This window comes from Haliotis rubra, unplaced genomic scaffold, assembly GCF_003918875.1.
Source record: "Haliotis rubra isolate DU_JTF1 unplaced genomic scaffold, ASM391887v1 Scf174, whole genome shotgun sequence".
Lineage (NCBI taxonomy): Eukaryota > Metazoa > Mollusca > Gastropoda > Lepetellida > Haliotidae > Haliotis > Haliotis rubra.
Window position 1 is genome coordinate 1,184,022 of NW_025765714.1, and position 19,385 is coordinate 1,203,406.

At 42.0% G+C, this 19,385-nt stretch overlaps 1 protein-coding gene across 1 annotated transcript in view; it reads left to right on the forward strand.

The window, feature by feature from the left end:
- The first annotated feature begins 11 nt into the window (after positions 1-11).
- Positions 12-19,385, forward strand: part of LOC124272907 (beta-1,4-glucuronyltransferase 1-like) — a 38,893-nt gene continuing 19,519 nt past the window's right edge. The window contains exon 1 of the mRNA XM_046708139.1: positions 12-1,718. Coding sequence (XP_046564095.1) covers positions 645-1,718 — 1,074 coding nt within the window. The 5' untranslated portion in view covers positions 12-644. The remainder of the gene's footprint in view (positions 1,719-19,385) is intronic.

A 19,385-nucleotide genomic window follows, 5' to 3' on the forward strand; every position in this document is an offset into this window, starting at 1 on the left:
ATTGGGCTCGGATCAAAATAAATTTCAATGCTGGATCCGGACATATCACACAGAAGCAAAACAATCATCGTTGGAACGCGGTGTGTCCGAGTGCGGAGCATCAAGGGAAAATTTCCACGTGTGCTGTGTATCTTTGAATCAATTGTGACTGGGCAGTAGTGAACGACACCCTACATTGATGAGAATGATGCGTTAGTCGAAGCGAGACGAAGTGGGATTCAGAGCTCTGCCACTATCGCGTTCGTGGAAATTGGTGGTGATTGTTTCCTCGACTTATTCTAATATGTTGCAAAAATCAATGTTGTGAGGATAACATGTAGTCAGTTGGATTATCCCGAGTGATGGTACTCAATGGAACCTACTTGGGACGTTATCTCACCGGACAGACAGAGTACGAGTTTCACCTGTCCCTTTGCTTCGCTAGCAGACGATATACGAAACAGTTGGCGGCGATATGTATTTTCCGAAGGAATCGCTAGTCAGTTCTTTATATTTTTTTAATGATTTTCTGTCGATGTAAGGTTTTCTTTCACGGGACCTCAGACCTCGTATGTTTATGAGACTACAACCTACGGTAACTGATTGATGCCAATGCTACCCGAGCTGAACAGGACAATTACACTGAAGACCGGGAACCTAAGACAATGGCTATGTTTGCGATGTTCCAAAGGTCTCGGTTAGGAAAGTTTATTATATTTCTTGTATTCCTCGTGATAGTGCTGCAGGTGTTTCACATGTCGTTATTGACACGACTCGAGGCAAAAGAGGCTTTGAACCGACACAAAGGACCTGTTGATCGGCAATTAAACGTAAAGACTCTACCAGAAATTTCCGACGACATGGAAGAAAAGGTTCGCAACTCTCACAGACTGGACTACAGTGGTACGTATCACCTCATAGCGAACCTCCTCACCGCAGAGGGCCATGGATCCGGCCAAAATACAGACGATCTGGCAATTGCCACACAGTGTTCATCAAACCATTTACATCATTTATCTCATCTTTCACAAGTGTGGGATGGTCCGATTTCGGTGACCGTGTTCACCTTCGACAATGATATTGAAACAGCACTTAACCATATTGTGAAACTTTATTCATGCAGAGAACAAATTCGTAAAAAAACTTCTTTTCACTTGGTGTATCCACTCGAACGTGCCCCTCGGTCTTTGAGCGTGAGCTGGAAATCTGTGAATTCGTGCGAGGAAGGCATGCCAGTATCTGGAGAGAAGGCCCCAAACTATGCAATAGAGGGCATAGAATACCCACAGAACCTACTCAGGAACCTCGCAATAAAAAACTCTGAAACATCCATGGTGTTTATGGTCGACATTGATATGATTCCATCGGAAAATCTTCATGGGGACTTCCTCTATCTATGGCGCACAGCTCTAAAAGCGCGGGCAAATGAAACGAAGGGAACAGCTTTTGTGGTGCCAGTATTTGAAGTGAAGGAGGGTGTCAAAGTTCCTGATACTAAGCCTGAATTAGTGGGTGCACTGGAACGGGCCGAGGTGAGACCCTTCTACATTGACCCTTGTAGTCCGTGTCAGGCTTTCAGTAAGTATCCCAAATGGTTGTCTTTGACACCATCAAAAGAGCTGCAGGTGGCTTATCATGTAAACTGGAAATATTCTTGGGAACCTTTCTACATCGCAGCTAAAGGCATGCCGCTGTACGACGAGCGCTTCAAACAGTATGGCTTTAATCGGATAAGTCAGGTGCGTATATACACTTATACTTTTGCTGTTTGAACTATGACTTACTTTTGTGAGACTTCATTAAATATCAGCAGGTTATTCATAGCTTTACACCCGCTCCTGATGTTACCCGTGCATATGGGCATATGGAAACAAGATACTTCATCACATACTGCATGTGTTGTTCTGTAGCTGACGATACCAGCTGCAGTAATCATATTACTTATTAAGCCGCCCCACGCGAAGGTGCCATGAGTAAGGGGCATTTTTGTGTATGTTGTGGTTAATTAATACTCTATCGGCCTCGAACGTATATTGTAATCCTGTTAAATGTCCGTGAGGGGCACATTATTCGTGAAGATTAATTTGTGCAGGAGCTAATCAATACAGAACATATGCACGGAAGTTCATGCAGAGACGACCACGGGAGTCTTTGTTGCTGTCGCCAATAACAGCAGTGGACCTTGACTGCCCCCAACAAGTACCCTATGCTTGTGGAAAGAGATTACTATGGAACGTTTTTACTTTTGAAACACAGGGCAGTGGGGTAGCCTAGAGGTTAATCACTAACCCCACACACCCCAAAACACCCACACCCGGATATTGCTAAAAGCGGCATAAAACCATATATCCTCACTCAATATTCACTAATGAAACACGTGGGTTTAGGACGCGGGATCAGGCTGATTGTGTTATTGTAATCTGACAAGGGAGACGACTGCTTGCGCTTATGGTAGGAATACAGGCTTTCTGACCATGTCAGCCATGACATGCTAGGTGGATGCCTGGCAAAAGATGCTCAACATGACGACACAAACATTTGTTTGTTGTGTAACACTGCACGCAGCAATATTCCAGCTTTATGGCAGCGGTCTGTAGAAAACCGAGAGATCAACAGCATGAACGCAGCTGGGATACGATGACATGTGTCAACCAAGTCAACGAGCCTAGCATCCTCGATAATCTCCAGGGTATACGTTACGATAAATCACCACTAGAATTATCGTAACGTATACCCTGGCGATTATCGAGGATGCAAGCCTAATAACTCGATCCCGTTCGCCGCCTCTTATGACAACTCATTGACAAGCATGGCTGAAGACCAATTCTAATCCGGATCTTCACGGGTACGGTACAAAAATATTGATTTACAATAGCTCACAACAGAAATATACAGGTATACGTACGCAGAACGTTGTAAACATATCTACCCAGTGTATGGGTCGCTCTTAGTTAGAGTACCCGTAACCAAAGACAACAGACACATCTTAACGTGCACCCCTTGTTCACGTCTAAAGAACGGCGTGGACATGTGCTGTTAAAGAAAGTATCCGATATTGTCTGGAATACACATATGCTGTTTAGCTTTCCTTGTGAAATAGGACATATAGACTGTTGCCCGGGTAGCACATCCACGAGTAACAAATATCCTCCTTTAGCATGTTTCTGTGCAGCTGCAGTTACCTCCACCCTTTCATCAATTCATGGATATTATTGAATCGTCCCATACATAATATTGCCAATGCGCATTGCCCGATATACAGGCCAATTAGTTGATACAGCAATCTCTTTCTCATTCAGGTACACCCAAATATGCATACTTTATGTCATCGAAAGTGAATATCGAAGGAAGATGTTTTTGATGAAATAAAGCAAACGTATTTGGAAAAAAGAGATTGATATATTAGATGTAAAATATTGTGTGATTCGTAGCCAGCCGCAGATGTAAATGTGCTTTGTCGTTCCTACAACCCCCCTTTATCATGTTTATCAGTCTCTGCTTACAAGATAAAAGCGTGTGGAAATAGGACGAAGGGCGGACGAGGAAATGAGCAGTTTAGGTCGCAAGATGAGATGAACAAGCATTGCAAGGAAAGCATAAAGTTCTGTTTGTTTGGTGTTTTCGATCTGGTCTTGTATATCGTAATCTTAAAACGATGTGTTCTTTTTACGAATGGAAATACAATAACCAATGTGATTGTGTCACGTATTAAGAGCGAAGTCAATACTCAACAATTCACCAAGAGCCATGATAGCGAACTATCAGTTTAGTATTCATTGTGTTTATGGGTTACCTTGTGTAAATGGCAATGCTATATGTGTACCAGCTTCCACTGTAAGAATCAGTTACCACCCCAGCAGTTTTAACGTTATTTCTACCAAGTTTTAATCTGTGTGAGCAGGAGGTTAAACCCCATTTCACATCACAGCACCTGTAATTTACGCGGGACAGTGCTACTCCCGAGCCTACATTGAGAGAGTGAGAACTCTTGTTTGTAGAATTCATATATTACTGCAAATCATGTAGACTTAGTTATGATAAGGTCGTTCGTTTCCATCAGTATTATTTGGGGGCGGTGGGGTAGTCGTGTTGTTTAAGCATGCTGTTCTGTCGCCGACAATCTTGGTTCGATTTCTAAATGTGCACAGTACGTGAAGCCCATTTTGTTATGTTTCCATCACGATAAACGATGTAAAACGTTCACTCACTCATGCTCTCTCTCAGCGTGTTATGCAATCAAAGCACACTTAGTGAAAGTAAGCAAGGCGGCATGACGGTGAATTAACAACAAAGATGCCTCTCTGGTAATGGACGAGTGTGAGTTTCTGGTGTTGGGCGACATTTGATGTAAAATCGATAACAATATTAATTTGTCTTGTTGTGCCCCTGTGTGCGCTTCGTGTTGCTTCGTGATGCTTCACTATACGTGTGTTGGTTTTACCAATAAACACCCCTCCGCAACACAAGCAACAGACGCAATGCTACATCTTTGTGATTGCCGCGTCCGCCTTTTACAGACTTAAGCCTGTATGTTAGTTTTCAATCTATCATAACTTCGTATTTGTGAGAGTTAGTGACATTTCATCCAGAGACTTGGATATGACGTTTTGTTACTAATTCCAAATATCAACCTCGTATAAACCGCACAAACTTGAACCATGACCTTTAAGACTTTGTGTATTTAATATTCTTGCGGAGCTCATTGCTGCGATGTTGATGCGAGTGGTACAAGGCTACATATCACTGGTATTATTCATATGATAGTTACACCCTACCAGCAGCAATGGTATTGTCTATTAGTATCAGTTCAAAACGCAAATACCACCAAAGTTTAGGAGTGGATTGAGCATCTTAAAAGAGAGAGCGGAAACGGGGTGGTTCGGTGGGGATAACATTAGGAAACTTCAGCATGGTTGGCTAGCAGTGGACTAGCATTAAGACGTCCTGACGTCTGCTAGAAGCCAAATACACGTGCATGTGCGTGGCTATCTGAGTGAAATAATCTCCAATAACTTCAGATGGGTTTTTTCATATTCCGTCTTCTGCTGTTTACCAGCAACAGCCACATTTCAGAAGGAGATGTTCTTTTGCTCTTTGCCCAGGAAACCATTAGTCAATCTCAAGTTTGTTTCTACTTGTGCCGCTGAGATTGATCCGATATGATTGATGCCCCAATGCTCTATTAAGTCGTTGACTGAAGTCTCGGCCGTCCAGCGAGTCGTTTAGGCCCAACAAGACCTTGCTTGAGCCCGCGTTGCCATCTGGACTCGCTGGAGACTGTGTAATGAATAGACTATGTTTGCTACTCCAACCGACGCCAGGCCAGTAATGAGGAAGAAACGCACAAATCAATGGATTTCATTCTGTGCAGCAATTGGAATTGATTAATTAAGCCTTAAGTTTCTCTTTCTAAAAGTCACCCTAGTTACCCAATAGGCACGATCTATTACCCCGAGGTAATGTGACTGGGGGACACTTTTTGTCAAGACTTCCCGGGTTCGGCAAGCTGTCGAGTGTGTGCCTGGAATTATTTCTGGGTGCTCAGTGGCACAGCGAGGGCTTCCCATTGACCCAACCTGTATTGATGTCTCAATACTACACTATAATGAGCCTAGTGTGTCCTCCAAGACACACCGTAACTTAAAGACGTTAGCCTTGATCTATTCCTGCCGTGAGTTGTTCTGGCTGTGGACTTACAATGCTGGGACATTGAAAATACTCCACTCCGGGCTTCACCCTGGCATCCCTGCATTATTCTTCAACATGACTCTAACTTGAGGTTGCAAGTCCGGCCATGTACTCTGGCCGCCTTGGGACCATATCGATTTAGGTCAAACAGATTCTGTAATGTCAATCTCACACCAATCTCTTCTTAGCATGTGGAACATTACCTCAGCAATTGTTTTGAACATCAATTGTACTCAGAGTGGTAGGCTTGGTTACAACATGTTGCACATCTGGTACCAGGCAGGAAGACATTAGGATTTATGCATAGAAATATAGTTACACGGAGGACACCAATATAATACATTATCACTGTTGTCGTACGTTTAGGGGACTGCAGCTTTAGATACACATGAGGCCGACTGCATCTCTAGATACACATGAGGGCGACTGCATCTCTAGATACACATGAGCTCGACTACATCTCTAGATACACGTGAGCCGACTGCATCTCTAGATACACATGATGAGGTCGACTGCATCTCTAGATACACATGATGAGGCCGACTGCATCTCTAGATACACATGATGAGGCCGACTGCATCTCTGGATACACATGAGGCCGACTGCATCTCTAGATACACATGAGGCCGACTGCATCTCTAGATACACATGATGAGGCCGACTGCATCTCAAGATACACATGATGAGGCCGACTGCACCTGTACATACACATAATGCCGAATGCATCTCTAGATACACATGATGCGGCCGTCTGCATCTCTAGATACACATGGTGAGGCCGAGTGCATCTCTAGATACACATGAGGCCGACTGCATCTCTAGATACACATGATGAGGCCGACTGCATCTCTAGATACACATGATGAGGCCGACTGCATCTCTAGATACACATGAGGCCGACTGCATCTCTAGATACACATGACGAGGCCGACTGCATCTCTAGATACACATGATGAGGCCGACTGCATCTCAAGATACACATGATGAGGCCGACTGCACCTGTACATACACATAATGCCGAATGCATCTCTAGATACACATGATGCGGCCGTCTGCATCTCTAGATACACATGATGAGACCGACTGGATCTCTAGATACACATGAGGCCGACTGCACCTGTACATACACATGATGCGGCCGACTGCACCTGTACATACACATGATGCGGCCGACTGCATCTCTATATACACATGACGAGGCCGACTGCATCTCTAGATACACATGAAGAGGGCGACTGCACCTGTACATACACATGGTGCGGCCGACTGCATCTCTATATACACATGACGAGGCCGACTGCATCTCTATATACACATGACGAGGCCGACTGCATCTCTATATACACATGACGAGGCCTACTGCATCTCTAGATACACATGATGCGGCCTACTGTATCTCTAGATACACATGATGAGGCCGACTGCACCTGTACATACACATGGTGCGGCCGACTGCATCTCTATATACACATGACGAGGCCGACTGCATCTCTAGATACACATGATGAGAAGTCCACAAAGTGTATTGGCATAAACATGGTGAATTACTAAAGATTACCCGCACAAAGAAGAAACCATTAGTCGCGCATAGTACCATAGTTTCAAAAGTAGGTAAAAGACAATGACACCCAAACACGAAGACCATGATGCACCTAAACGACTAAGTAGAATCAGGAAGAAAGTAAAATGGGGCTAAATTATATACATTGAAATTATAAGCTTGACGACAACAGTTTAGATGTGTCTTATCCAACAAAGGCTGTAACAGCTTTGTACTCCTGAACTCCATTCAGCCAGTGGAGTGTCGGAAGTACTATGGACGAGGAAGCAGTGTAGCAGCTGTGTGAGTGAGGGGTAACTATGGTGAGACTACGCACATGTAACCAAGGTAATGTGTCGAATTGACAGACACATTGTTCTGTATCAGCACGTTGTGAGAAATTTATGAATACCACATAATTAATTTGTGCTGTTCGTCTCTGGCCTATCCCTATACAGAAGCACTGAGCTTTCACTCTCATGCCATTACTCACAATGTGTGTTGATAACATATCTTTGGGTATTCAGCTTGTGTTTACTCTCGAGGGGCCTGTCTATTGAGTCTTATACAGTACAACCAGAAATTATTGAGAATTTAAGATTGTATTTTTTTAATTTTTTTTTCACTCATTACTCACGTATTAAATGTGAATATTAGCAGAACATAACTCCAGATTCAAAGACAGGTGAACAGTTAGAATTGTGTCAAGTCACCATGGGCAGCAATGCAGGCTTCAATGCGGCGGGGCATACTACTGATCAAAGAAGTTAGAAAGTCGTGGTCCATGCTGTCCCAATATCGGACCACCTCTTCTTTCATTTCAGCAATATTTGTCAGATTTTTCTTATTGACACTTTCCTTCATAAGTCCCTAAACATTTTCTATTGGATTTAGGTCAGGGCTATAGCTTGGCCAATCTAATAATGTCATATTTTGGGTCCGAAACCAGGCCTGTGAATGCTTTGAACGATGTTTTGGGTCGTTGTCCTGCTTGAAATTCCAAACATTTCCATAGAACACGTGAGCAGATGAAAGTAAATGTCCCTCGAGAATATCTGTGTACCGCTCACTGTTCATATTCCCGTCAAATACACAGAGGGGCGTTGCCCCTAACACAGATATATGCCACCCCACACTTTAAATTTCGGACTGCACTTTGGGCACAGATACAAAGGTTTTTCAGTTTGTTTGGTCCAGAATTTCAGTGTATTAGGAAACAGCCACACAGAACTTTCATCTGAGAACATCACATTGTCCCAGTTAAAATTTCTATGCTGTAAGCACCAGTTCAACCTTCGCTTGAATACCAAGCCGCCTCCTGTCACCGACAGTCAATTTTCTGGGCCTACCTGCGCATCCCAGATGCTCAATGCCATATCCATTTGCAATATTTTTCAAAACACGATAAACAGTGGATAAAGGGATGCCTGTTCTACTTGAAATCACTTTAGCTGATCTGATGTCCTTGTAATAATACTCTAAAATCAACTTCCCCTGCTCTAAATCATCCATACTGAGGGTCACTGAAAATGTCGTCTGCTAGCAAGTAAACAAAGAGGGATAACTCTTCCCAAACTAATGATAAAGGATTAACGGAGTTGTCTCTCTTGAATGAAACCAAGCATGTGATAGCTGGTCAAGGTTGTTTATACTAGAAATCCAATTAAACATATTCCTAAAATTCTCAATAATTCTGGTCATACTATATCTGATGACAAGATTGTTGGATACATTTCTTATCTGCATCTGTTCATGTGCTGCCAAGTGTGTTGTATAAACTGACACAGCCATACATATACCAGTAACGACTGCACTACTTCATGTTAATATATACCTGATGGCAACAAATACAGATCTTTTAGTCATACAGTGGGTGTGTAAACTGAAATGGTAACAATAAGTCTTACGCACTATTGTTTTCCACTTGTTATTTGTTTTGACCTTTTTATGCGTATTCATTCCCAAGAAACAACCAAACAATTGGGATATGGCGGTTTATTTTGCGTCTTTAAACATGTACGTAGCATCTTGAACGCTGACTAAAGTTCAGTTCAAATATCTGCGTCCAGTTCACGTCTTTGATCACAGCTTTCTTCGGAAACACGTCATAACAGCATTAACATCTGTTTACCCCCTGTGTCCAACCTCCCGGAACGCAGGGTCACCTGGAGGGCAGCAGTCCTCAAGTGCTGGAGACAATCACAGATCCTATCAGCACATGTTCTCAGAGAACATCTGATACATGCAGCGTATTGGTAGGCAATTACGACTGATTGTATGGTTCTGCTCTGACTAATGAACATGTCCTGGGTGTGTCATGGGATTATCTCGCGTGGACTCCTCTCCACATCTTACTAATAGAGAACACTGTATGATGAGCCACTCGTATTGTCAACTTTACTAAATCTCTTGTGGTGAAGTAGAAACGTTACAAAACAATTTTGTACGTGCATACGTAGCTTTCCTTGGTAAATTGTTTGAATAAAGCAAACCCTATGTTTGTGCTGCTTATATTACTTGTTCACAGTTATCTGTCGTGTAGATTAGGTCAACAACACTGACATCTTCTTTTATGGCGCAGTCAGCAATATCCGGGACAGTCACGGCAGGCTGTGAAGAATCAAGTCTGGGTCAGACAAGCCAGTTTTAGCCCGGCCCTTGACGTTGTGGTATAATGACTAGCAATGGCCAAGATCTCGCACTGCAACCACTGTGACACGCCAGTTAGCACGGGGATACTCCACAAGGGGTAGGAACGGGAACACACAGCCTGTGTTTATGGCCATGGATGTTCCAGAGTGTCATATGTTGGCAGACACCTGCTGTGTTCGTGTCGAACTACAACTCCCTTCAGATAATCAACTGTAGATGCATTACTGCTGGACCGCTAATACTGCATTATGAAGAACAATGTTGAAGAACGTGTACCTCATCGAAGAATTAGATGGTGCGTCATGAATTATTAATCTGACAATTTCATTTACTATCGACATACTTTCTGTTCGACGTTATATCAATTTTTAGAGGGACCCACTTAACACGATTACATACGAGGAAGTATTAATATACAAGCGCTAATCCACACAGTGTAGCCACCAGGCCATAGATGCCATGGGAATCATCTGTAATATTGATGAACAGCAAGCTTGCGGGGACTGACACGAGAACATATCAGCAGTGGACGAAGCGTCTCCTTAACCGGCAGCGGTGATGGAAATATGTAAAGGTCGACCCGTGACAATCCGGGTTAGACTTGTTATTTAGCCACCAATTCTTGTCATAAGCGGCTACAGAGAGGATCGAGTGGTCGGGCTCGCTGATTTGGTTGATGCATGTCATCGTGTCCCACTTGCGTAGATAGATGCTCATGATGTGAATCACTGGCTTTTCAAACTCGATTATTTACAGACCGCCACCATATGGCTGGAATATTGCTGAGTGAGGCATTAACAAAAAAACCAACCAAATAGTCTATGTTAGTATATGGGTAATTTTAGAAGTTCTAAAATTGATCATGAATGCTCAAGGTCAGTGTATTTACATTCCTTTGATGACAAACCCTGTTTTGTAAAGACGTTTCTATTTAGTACTTCGTCGTTTTCACTGAAACCTTGCAAATCACTATTTACGATCTGAGTAAGTCTGATTAACACCATTGAACGTTTCTGGTTCTGAAGAGGACGTGTGTTCCTCGTGTCCCTAAAGACGTCCTCTTGAGATAATGTCTGTACCCGCCTCTTCACAGTCCTTGTCAGAAGGTGTAACGTTAGGATCAGTGCTGTTGCTGGTCATTTAACACTACACATTCAATCTGGACTTCTGAGAACTAAGCTCTGGAGACCAGGCTTGGCAAATTAGAACCAACACTCGAGGTTCTCAGAAGCTGGGGCCAGTATGCGTGCAATTAAGGAGCATGCTAGACTAATGCTTAGTCTCTGAATATATATAATTTTGATAGTAACAAACAAGCCCATTTAAAATGAAAAGGAGCCCTAGAAGGACCAGAGATTCAGAACCTGAGGAAATCTAGACTTGCTTTATTTAGGGCTTTAGCACTGCAGAGAGGGCTTGGCAGTAAGGAAAATAATATGGTTCAGGGACTGTGAGACAGACTAGGAGCATGCCTGTAGAGGGAGATGGCCAACAGCAGATGGTAGTGGCCGCTGATTGTGAAATACAAGGCGTAGCAGTCGGATCACAGAATGGCAAGGCATTTGCCAAATTCGATGAAGCAGTGATGGGGGCCCGGCTGCCCTCTCATTGCAGTTGTGTTACGTATAGAATTACCTGTCGGCATAGGTGCCTTTGTAGATGTAGATTTGTTTGCTCTCCCGTGTTACTTCTTCTGTAACATCCACACATGCAATGTCAGCTGGACGGCAAACCGGGCGATATACTTTTGAAAGTTCCTAATATAATTACGACAACCGCTTCGGAATCATGTGATAATCTAGTTTCGTTTCCGCTTCCTACACTTTATGAATATATTTTGTAATGTAGAGAGAGAGAGAGGGGGGGGCGGCGGCAGAGATGTATCCCTTAGCCCGTGCCTAAATCCGATGAGCCTTACAAATCCGAGGTTCCTTACAAATATTTTCTTGGATTTGTAATGTTTGGAAGTACCAGTTCAAAGCCGCGATAATCCAGACTCCCTCACATACAGCGTAATTTTACAGGTAGAATATAAACCCTTCTTTACCTTTTACAGCAAACGGAGATTGCTAAACAATTCCCCGTGTGGTTCAAAGCGAAAGCATGTTATACTATTCACATTTTGCTGAGGATCAAATCATGGATTCAACAGAAAAATATTATGTGGGGTCAAATTTTGTATAAAATATCTAAGCTTATTTTAAGCATGGTTCCTAGGTTTCAGTATGTCATTGCTTCTTGTGGATCCCATACCTGCTATTGACAGGTGTTGTGTACTTGTCAATGGCTCGTTCCATGATTTGCAAAATGGTTGATTGGTGCCTTGAAAACCATTTCTATGGTTCCTCATGTATCAAGTGCATAAGGTTAGAATAAAGTGGCTGTCTGTCTGAAGAGGGGTTATCATTATTATTTATCCAGTTTTAAATGGATACAATTTCATATTATAAATCTACGTTTAAGTTAAGTTGGGATTTTTTGTGATCCTTATCAAAGTATGAGTAGTATATATACGATGCATTCGAAATACCAATGTTATTATATACATTTGTATATAAATTGTCTACGAGTTTCGTCATTTATTTACAAAATGTTTGCACAATACCTTAAATCAACGTTGAAAAGCGGTTTTTGGTTTTTGCAAATTTTAAAGAATGGTCGAATGATATTTTCCTAGTTACGATTCGCCTAAAGTCATGAAACTCAAGTGCGAAACATGACAACGTAGTGCAAAGGTAAGAAGGACTGCCGTGAAAGTATATAATTTGAATCGCTGTAGAATATACAGATTGGATAGCTGTAGTATTTCCACGATGGATCACGTCCCGATGCTTGTTAACGCGATATCTCATGAACTGTTGTATCCAATGTCTTCAAATTTGGTGACAGCTTTCATTGGGGAATCATACAGACACCAGTCGATTTGGCTGACATTGACCCGATCCTCAAGGTCACCATGACACTTTGACTACTTTTCAACGTGTGTAAACGCGATATCTCATAGAACGTTGTACCCTGTTTTAGCCTCCGAGCTGAAGAATATGTTACAAATACAAATTTGATGTCAGGAATTAACATAACGGGTATATGGGTAGGGTAGGGTAATAGGGGGTGGGTAGCGGGATAGGAAATTTAAACCCGCCCCAGCCCTAATCCACACTGATAGTGACAGTGGATATGTGCATCTGCATTTATACATTTAAATCTACTATATTCCTGAAATATCTTCAGAGTTAAAAGATTCTGAGAAGTGACCATGACTAAAAACTACATCACACAAAAGGTAATTTTCTATATATGACCAACAGATAAAAACTAGTAAATATATTGTATTTCATTCTTCTTTAGCAGCGGGGGACATTGTCATGTTAGTGGCAAACACTTGTTCTTCTTCAGTTGGAAACATTTTTTATATATCATATAGCAGCCATTTTGAGAATACACACTGTTGGGACAGTGGCAGCAAGTCAGCGACCTCCCGAACCCGATAGTCATACAATTTCTGAAGAACTCGAACCTGGGTCTTCATGGGGCTTTCTGACGTGGTAGCCACTATCTGTTGCCTTCTGTACTTGCTAGCGGTTATTACAGGAATAATATTGTTGCATTAATACGCCCCCTTGATCAAGCATGCATTGCTTTGTTTGGGGTCGAGATTAGGCCGTATTATGTCCATAGTATGAGTAAGTGATTTAGTTTGACGCCGCACTCAGCAATATTCCAGCTATATGGGGGCGGTATGTAAATAATCGTGTCTGGACCAGACACTTCAGTGATCAACAGCATGAGCATCGATCTAGGCAATTAAGAACCGATGACATGTGTTAACCAAGCCAGCGAGCCTGACCACCCGATCCCGTTAGTCGCCTCTTCCATTGTATGATATATGTCATATATCCAGTTAGCTATTCCCGTGAAAGCTCAGTAATTAAGCTGTCCTTATGGCAAAAGAGGCTGCATAATGTGATTGCCTGGGTTTTTTTGAGAATTTGTGTTGGCCGCACTAATGTTTGTTGAAATATTGATCAAAAGATATTTAATTGATATTTCATATTTAATTAGGTTACCTAATCATTCCTTATATTATTGTACATGTTGTTTCTCGTATGGCTATATTGAAAAAGTCTATGCTTATCGGGATACAATTGCCAGGACAACTGAGTGTATGCGGAACTGATGCTGTGCCACACGGACAGTAGCCATAACAGACTATGGATCACGTGTTTCTTCCATCCTGAGCCAAGTCTCTGATGGGGATCAGATGGCAACAATGGCTCACTATATGGGCAGGACGTGGGGTGGCGGCGCTGATGTCATCTGTGGACTGGCTCACTTGCTCTCTCAACCGTCACCACCCTGTCTGCCTATGATGTATTCTGAAATGAGGAAATGTGGGTTAAATCCTAGATGTGATGAGGCGAGACGATATAACCAGCCATATGTCACTGAGGTGTAATGGTGGAAATATGAGGCTGCATGTCTGTGTGATGGGGCTGACACAGGTAATTATTCCCTCGCGTCCCTTACGTCCAGCGAAGTGGGAGACCAGGCTCCGGTAATTATTTATACTTATTGGAATCAGATCAGGTGTAGAGTGGCAATCACTGTATCAAGACCGAGAGACAGATTTCGTGAGGCCATTATGAGATAAAGGTGAAATTTCCTCTTCACGGATACGAGTAGGCCAGCAGGCGGTAGATCTCTGGCAGCCGTCTCGGAACTTAACACCCAAACTGCCGGTCTGAAATCAATGCTTTAATCAGCATGGAACCCCCTCATCCCTTAAAAGCTGTGGAATTGGTACTTACTTGGGTACGTATGTACACGATCATGAAATCGGTGACGTGTCACGAATGATGCCTTTCACGCATGTGGCAGGACATTTGGTAATATGTGGACATTGTCTGTACCACTGTTGTGCTGACCCTGGTATTAGTGGCCTAACTGCTTGTATTCCCGTAGTACTGACAACATGGTCATTATGTAGATAGATCTATTCAATTTGTTTAACTCGGGGAATAAAAATAAAATCCCGGTTAATATATAGACACTCTTAATGGATAACAACTTCTTTATTTCGTGAGTGTTATCCATAAAGTTTGTCTATATTGTACTTCCCAACGTCTAATATACCACTGAAAGATGTAATCTCAAATAACACGCGCCAACAAGATAAATGTCTGGTTGTGAAAGAGCGTACACATACCAGAGACACCACGCTAAGGACAGAACCCGTTTGGCAAAACTATCGCAAACACGAATATCCTAACTGCCTGTTAATGGATATCTTATCGTTGTTCTTACTTAACACCGATGGTGTATCTGGACCATCTGTATCTGTCCCGGCATAACACTGAATCCAACTTGGTTGTCCACCATCCCCTCCACATGGTTCAAACATGGCGCTGTAATTGTTCGTCTGAAAACACCCCTACTAGTACCATCATCCATCAGAACACCAATTAAGAAGCTCAGTGAAATAATACAATTCAATTTCCACGACTTGAGCAAATTCATTACCTCCTCAATTACCACCCAGTTACAAGGTAAAGGAATGTTTAAAGATGTTGATGAACAAAGCAAAGATGGAAACGATCTAAAGAAACAGTATGGCAATCCATAACCCCAGCAAAGGGTATCCTTGATGGGACACACATAACAACAAAACTGCGGTTACAAGATTGATGGCCGAGGAAGAAAGTCATTATCCTGACAGGACTTGAGGCCACCATTGATTCTCATCATCGAAGCTTAAGACAAAAACTAGGGATGTCGACATAATAGCTTGAGTAATTTGCCAAGAAGTTCCTGTTTTAGGATGGTCTTGTTTGAATTAGCTTTTCTTTTTTAAAATAGTTCCCAATCGAGACTGTTCAATATTCAAAATTTCTCTGGAATCTGTCCGGGAATTTGACTTGCGGTTAATATGGAAGTTTTTTGCGTTTGTGACACATTCTTTTTTCAACGTTGGGGAACTGATAAAGTCTGATGGGTTTCATACATGCATCGCCTCCCATCACGCGGAGGTTGTGGTCATGTTTTAGCCTATAACGTGTCCGTGTTCAGCACATGGGAGTAGGGGCTAATATGATAGTAGTGTGGTGTTAAAATTCCAATTGCATCATATTCGAGCCCAAAGCCTGAATGACTAAAAGACCTATTGTACTTGTTCGATTTATCATAATGATATACCGCCTGTTTTTTTTTGTACTTATAGTAGCTTAACATCCATTCGTCCGATCCTGTGCATGAAGTCTCACGAGGACCACAGCATGTGAAGAAATCCAGACTCGCAGGACAAAGGGCTGATAAATCAAAATTATTTCATCTAAATGTGACACATCTTCTTGTTTCCCTGCAGCCCATCCACGTTTTCGAGTTGCTTTGTGTTTTTTTGTTTTTTTAACATTTCTCACAAATCATGTACTTTAGCAGCTGTTCTAGATTTAACGTTGCCCACGTTTATTTGATCCCTTCTTGGGTCCATGTGTTTCAGGTCTTCTCTTTTGGAACTACAAATCGACATAATGGCTAACTCGTAACAGATAGTCTCTTAATTCTCCATCAAAACTATCGTTTGACATATTCAAAACTGTTTCTTTGACGGGTCTATATTGGATTCGGCTTCCCTCGCGTCTATGATTTCCTTTATTCCATTGCCATGGAAACTGCATTTGACTTTGAATGTAGTGGAAGTTAATTCAAAACGTCAACGACAGAGAACAATCCTTCTCGATTATCTGCTGATACAGATTCCATTTGGCGTAGAAGACAAAATACTGATTTAGGAATAGATCAGGCTTGGATTGTTAAGCGGCTGTGCGCCTGTGAGGGTCGTGTCTTGTGCAGACAATCCAGTGATCAGAATCACGCCATTTTATCAACCAGATCACCAAGCATGACCTCGAGAAGACAGTCTGTGGATTGATCCATGTAAGGTCTCAGCTTTGTACAGGGAATGGCTGAATCGAAAAGGAACACAACTTTTTGGAACAGACATGTATTCGGATGGCAGACAAACATTTCGGAGGCAATGAATGCACAATGCCATTTAGAAAGTGGTCAAATGTAACATGTTTTATTTGGTATTACGCTTTCTCAGTAAAGTACAGATTCTAGTAGTTTTGTTAGGTTGAGTCTCATCCGGGATTCGAACTTTGTGTTCTGTCTGTGAAGTGTTGGTATGATCTGCAAGCCGGTGACCGTCCTGTCTGTACAACAGAAATGTTGTTGTTATCATCATCGTCATCATTATTTGCAGTGTATGAAATAAGGCCCGTCCGACCGATTTCTGCCGGACGGTCTAATTTTACAGCTAGCCAGCCCGATGGACGGGTGAAAAAAATATTCCGATAACATGCCCACTGGCACTGACTGGTTATATCGCTTCTGGGCTGGTAAGTTTTTTAAGTTACCAGCCCAGATGTCTGGCTGGGTTTTTGGCTTATTTCATGCACTGTTATTTGCTGTACCAGTGAGTGAGTGAGTTTGGTTTTACGCCGCTTTTAGCAATATTCAAGCAATAACACGGCGGGAGACACCAGAAATGGGCTTCACACATTGTACCCATGTGGGGAATCGAACCCGGGTCTTCGGCGTGACGAGCGAACACTTTTAATCACTAGGCTACCCCACCACCCCCTATTTGCTGTACTACGGTTGGTATAACCTTGTTGTACGATGCATGATTAAAGCAGATTACCTGGCCGCTTACTTGATATGCTGGTCAAACCAAACACGTCCACCATAGCCAAGGTTAGGTTGCTTGAAAAGACATTAAATAACTCATATAAGGCGACTCTGATTGAAAGATCATGTCAAATTATGTAACACCATACTGGAGTATCAGTATGTTCAGTTTCATTACATATGTTGAGACCTTATAATATTCCAATGTAATCGATCTATGTCCACTAGGCCAGTAGCGATGCCTCGATAGTTTGGAGCTGTTCCGCCATGTGTAATATAATCACATTTCTCTTATGTATATTACAATACAGAATCATGTTACTTTACTCGTCAGCAGTCGGTCAAGGAATAATATCAAGCAACACTGTTAAATGGACCATGTGTGTGTGTGTGTGTGTGTGTGTGTGTGTGTGTGTGTAAGATATGAAAAGTATGACTAACTAATGGCAGAGATGTTTAAATGTGCAAGTGATGTATTGGTACCATTTATTACATGTACTCTACTGTTCAATGCTATGTTCGATGCAGCTTTCGTCCCTAGTTCCTGGCTAGCAGGTCACATTTTCCCAGTTTTCTACAAAAAGTGATGTTAATTCTCCAGGCAACTATAGGGGTATCACAAGTTCAAGTGTTTTCAGTAAATTGTATATATGGGTTATAAATGAAAGGCTTCAGTTCTGGTCAGATGCTTATGAAGGTCGTTGAGTCTCAGGCAGGATTTCGGCGTGGATATTCGACAGTTGATTATATTTTTGTTTTACCGACTATCATAGAACGCTGTCTGTCTAAGAAGAGGGATAAAATATATACTTTATTTGTAGACTTTTCCAAGGCGTTCGATTCAAATAATAGTTCTAAACTTTGGGCGGTCTTGAATACAAATCGTATCTCCCCAAAATAGGTGCATCCAATCTTTCTATAAGAGTGTATGTGCTTGTGTAAAGTTTGATATCTATCGTATTGGTCATGGGTTGAAAAAGGGTTGTATTCTAAGCCCAGTATTGTTCAGTCTGTTTATTAATGACTTGGCAGTAGGTATAGAGTCGGAGTGTGACCATGGTATACAACTCCACCCAGATACAAATCAAGTGTTCTTACTCTTATTTGCTGCTGATGTTTGTAATCTCATTTCTGACACCATATTTGGATTACAAAAGAGGATTGATACTCTTGAAAAATGTTGTGATAACTACCTTTTAGCTATTAATATGGATAAGACGAAAGTTGTTGTATTTAAAGGTGGTGGTGTTCTGTCTAAACACGAAAAGTGGTATTATAACGGCCTCCAGTTGCAATGTCTTCATTTAAAAAAAAACCAAAAAAACTTATCCTGGTCAAGGCACATAGACAATATTGTTTTACAGGCAAATGGGTTCTCCTTAGTATCTTACGCTCCTTTTCTCAAATAAAGCCATTGCCCTGAGATTATTTTTCAGTATCTTCGACTCAAAGGTCCTCCCAATTTTGATGTATGGTGTTGACGTTTGGGGATTATCCGCTTGTAAAGAAATTGAATCAGTCCATGTTCTGGCCTGTAAACGTGTCTTGGGTGTAAAATCAGCAACTTCTAATGACATAGTACGAGGGGAATGTGGCAGATACCCTCTGTATATCACAGTTTATATTCGCTGTATTAGGTGTTGGTTAAAGCTTATCAGTATGCCAGATTACCGTTATCCTAAGAGTTATGATATGCTTTTACAAATGGCGACGAATGGGAAGACAACCTGGGTGTCTCAGATAAGATATCTACTCTATAATCATGGTTTTGGCTACATTAGAGAAAGACAACAAGTAACCTGAATTGTATCTTTCTGCTCTAACCATAAATAAATTT